The sequence below is a fragment of the Rhinolophus ferrumequinum genome, chromosome 24 (genome assembly GCF_004115265.2).
Source record: "Rhinolophus ferrumequinum isolate MPI-CBG mRhiFer1 chromosome 24, mRhiFer1_v1.p, whole genome shotgun sequence".
Classification (NCBI taxonomy): Eukaryota; Metazoa; Chordata; class Mammalia; order Chiroptera; family Rhinolophidae; genus Rhinolophus; species Rhinolophus ferrumequinum.
Window position 1 is genome coordinate 14,096,246 of NC_046307.1, and position 3,655 is coordinate 14,099,900.

Genomic DNA, 3,655 nt, shown 5'->3' on the forward strand with positions numbered 1-3,655 from the left:
CCATTAGTTTGGGTGTCTCTGCAATTATCACATTGGCTCTAGACAAAGCAGAGTCACAATTAAGGACAGGATTTTAAATCACGACTTTCCAGAGTCTCATTAGGTAATTGATGCTGATCACATTGCTTAATGGGGACCCATAAAATGCTTGCTATTTATATTACAATGGCAGAGAAAAGGCTCAACTAACCAGATAATTGATGGATGATCTGAGGGACTAGGGTGAAAGGGTGGGAAGAGGTAAGGAAACCTGGTGAAGTTTCCCTGCCTATGGCTTGTGGCTTTCTATTGGTGATTATTGTTTGACCAGATTCAGAACAGACTGTGTCCTGGTCTTCAGAAAGCCCAGAGCTGCTTCCCAGGAGCCTGGGAATGAGATAAGAATTGTCATTTAATAGGATTTTCTACAGCAGGTTAAATCGTTTGCTAAATGAGCAATTTCAATCATCCCTTTCCCATTCAGTAGGAGGGAGTTAAGCTCATTTCTCCTCCAGCCTATACTCCCATCTCCCATATCTTCACTCCCCCACCATCTCTTAGCAAGAAAGATGGTCTGGGTGAGGTACAGTAGGTACAGATTGTAGCAAGACACTTTGGGCTCAACTGAGTTCACCAGAGCATGAGGCTGTAAAAGAGTAGCACCCCATTTCCCACCCTGCACACCCCAGAGCACACTTGGAGACCCATATACACCCTGCCCAGAACAGGCTCCAGGGCAACTTCCCTGCTACTCATCAAGAAGGGGCTGTAACTTCCTACTGCAGAATAGTGGGAGGGAATGAGATTCATTTCTTTCCATTGACAAGATGTGGGGCCTTTCAACTGGGAGTTTTCATTAAATCCCATAAATCAAAGTATATAAGGCATTCTCATAACCTCCAGGTATTTGGAAACGAACCTAGAGACAAGGAAGAAATGATCTTGGGAAGGAAGAAGCCATACCACTTACCGACATATGGACTGAAATTGGGTTAACGGAACATGTACCTGATAAGGAAGAATTTAGTGTTCCCAGGATTCTGCCTCTTTTTTTTTTTTTTTTTTTTTTTTTTTTAAGTTTAATGTATTTTAATAGCAAACTTACAGGAACAGCACAGAAGACAGACAACATTAAAAACATGTACTTGCATGTAGGACAACTCAGTTAGAAAAGTATAGTGAATGGATGGAATCTACTGTATGATAAAAATGCTACAAACACCATTTAGTTGCCATCAATAAGAAATTTACTTGTTTTAAAAAAATCCAAATGCTGGCATTGTCCAGAAAAATTTAACAGGTTTATTTATAATTGTTATAAAGTTGAACTGCTGAAACTTGTTTTGTTCACTGAAACTTTTGACTTGCATTAATGCTTTGTCCCCGCATTTATATTAAAAATTCACACACAAATGAAAATGGAAAAACTGCCAATACCTGATTTCTGTCCCCTATTTTTCCACTTGCAATCATATACTTAGGTACCTTTTGACCCCATGGAAAAAAAAAAAACTAACATTCAGAACTACCAATAACAGGAAGAAGAGAAATTTTTTTTTTGTTTTTTAAAGAATGAAATGTTTCCCATCATAGTGGATTCTTAAGCACGTTCTCCACGTATGCGGCGTGCTAGCTGGATGTCTTTTGGCATAATTGTTACACGTTTGACATGGATAGCACACAGGTTGGTATCTTCAAAAAGGCCAACCAGATAGGCCTCACTTGCCTCCTGCAAAGCACCAATAGCTGCACTCTGAAAGCGCAGATCTGTTTTGAAGTCCTGAGCAATTTCTCGCACCAGACGCCGGAAGGGAAGTTTGCGAATCAGAAGTTCAGTGGACTTCTGATAACGTCTAATTTCACGGAGTGCCACGGTACCAGGCCTGTAACGATGAGGTTTCTTCACCCCTCCAGTAGAGGGCGCACTCTTGCGAGCGGCTTTTGTAGCCAGTTGCTTCCTGGGTGCTTTACCACCGGTAGATTTGCGGGCAGTCTGCTTTGTACGAGCCATGGTATAGAGACCTCCTTACTTACCCCCCTTCTCCTTCGGCTGGAGCTCGGCGAGCTAGAGGCGGCGCTGGCGTTAGAGAGCGACGGCGGCGCGGCGGCAGCTGCGAACACCCAGGATTCTGCCTCTTGATTGGCCTGGGACTTCCCCATATCTGGATTCATTGCTGCTCTTTCCATATGGATGACCACTTCTCTTCCTTTATTCTCCTCTCTCTCTCTCTCTCTCTCTCTCTCTCTCTCTCTCTCCTATTCATTCACTCACTAATATGCTCCTCCTGTCTCCTTTTGCGTTGCGGTTGATAAATGGTGTGATGTCCTGGTTACAAGCAAGTGCTCTCTCCTCGAAATGAATCTGCGGATTCATTACAGTCCCTATCAAACTTCCAGCTGGCTTCTTTGCAGAAATTGACAATTGGATCCAAAAAAAATCATATGGAAATGCAAAGGACCCAGAATAGCACAACAATCTTAAAAAAGAAGAGCAAATTTGGAGTACTCACCCTTTCTGATTTCAAAACTTAATACAAATCTATAATAAACAAGACAGTGTGCTGTTGGCATAAGGATAGATACGAAAATCAACAGAATAGACTTGAGACTCCAGAGTAAACCCTACATTTACTATAGTCAGTTGAGTTTCAACAAAGTTGTCAAGATAATTCAATGGTGAAAGAAATAGTCTTTTCAACAAATAGTGCTGGGAAAACAGGATATCCACATGCAAAAGAACGAACTTGGACCCCTTCTTCATACCACACATAAACATTAACTCAAAATGAATCACACACTTCAGTGTAAGAGCTAAAACTAAAAAGCTCTCAGAAGAAAATATAAGAGTAAATCTTCATGATTTGAAGTTAGGTAAAGTCTTCTTATATATGACAACAAAAGCACAAGCTACAGGAAAGAAGCTAAGTTGAACTTCATCAAAATTAAAAATGTTTGTACTTCAAAGGATACCATCAAGAAAGTGAAAAGACAACCCACAGAATGGGAGAGAATATTTACAAGTTATATATCTGATAAGGGACTTGAATTTAGGCTATTTAAAGAACACTTGCAACCCAATAATAAAAAAATGAATAACCCAATTTAAAAATGGGCAAAGGACCTGAATAGATATGTCATTAAGGAATATATGCAAATAGACAATAAGCACATAGAAAGATGTTCAAAATCATTCGTCACCAGAGAAATGAAAAAGAAAACCACAATGAGATACTACTTCATACCACTAGGAAAGCTATAATAAAAAAGATAGATAATAACAGGTGTTGGACAGAACATGGAGAAATAGGAACCCTCATATACTGCTGGTAGAACTGTAAAATGGTGCAGCTGCTTTGGAAAACAGTCTGGCATTTCCTCAAAGGTTGAACATAGAGTTACCATATGGTCCAGCAATTCCACTCCTAGTTATATACCCAAGGGAATTAAAAACAGGTGTTCACACAAAAATTTGTACATGAATGTTCATAGTAACATTTATAACAGCCTTAAAGTGGAAGCAATCCAAACTCACTTCAATTGATAAATGGATAAATACAACACTGTATTGTATGGCATGTCTGTACTGTATCCATACAATGGAATATTATTATTCCATTTCATTAATATTAATGGAATATTATTTGGCAATGAAAAGAAATGAAGTACTGATAAATGC

The 3,655-nt window shown here is 39.4% G+C and overlaps 1 protein-coding gene across 1 annotated transcript; it reads right to left on the minus strand.

Moving 5' to 3' along the window:
• Positions 1-1,267: 1,267 nt before the first annotated feature.
• LOC117016896 (histone H3.3A-like) lies at positions 1,268-2,083 on the minus strand. The gene has a single exon (XM_033096696.1). The coding sequence runs from the start codon at positions 1,988-1,990 to the stop codon at positions 1,580-1,582; it is 411 nt and encodes a 136-aa protein (XP_032952587.1). The 5' UTR covers positions 1,991-2,083; the 3' UTR covers positions 1,268-1,579.
• Between the last annotated feature and the right edge of the window lie 1,572 nt (positions 2,084-3,655).

Bases quoted from the DNA above. Each gene is read 5' to 3' on its own strand.
- LOC117016896 (XM_033096696.1), bottom strand. From the start codon at position 1,990: ATGGCTCGTACAAAGCAGACTGCCCGCAAATCTACCGGTGGTAAAGCA.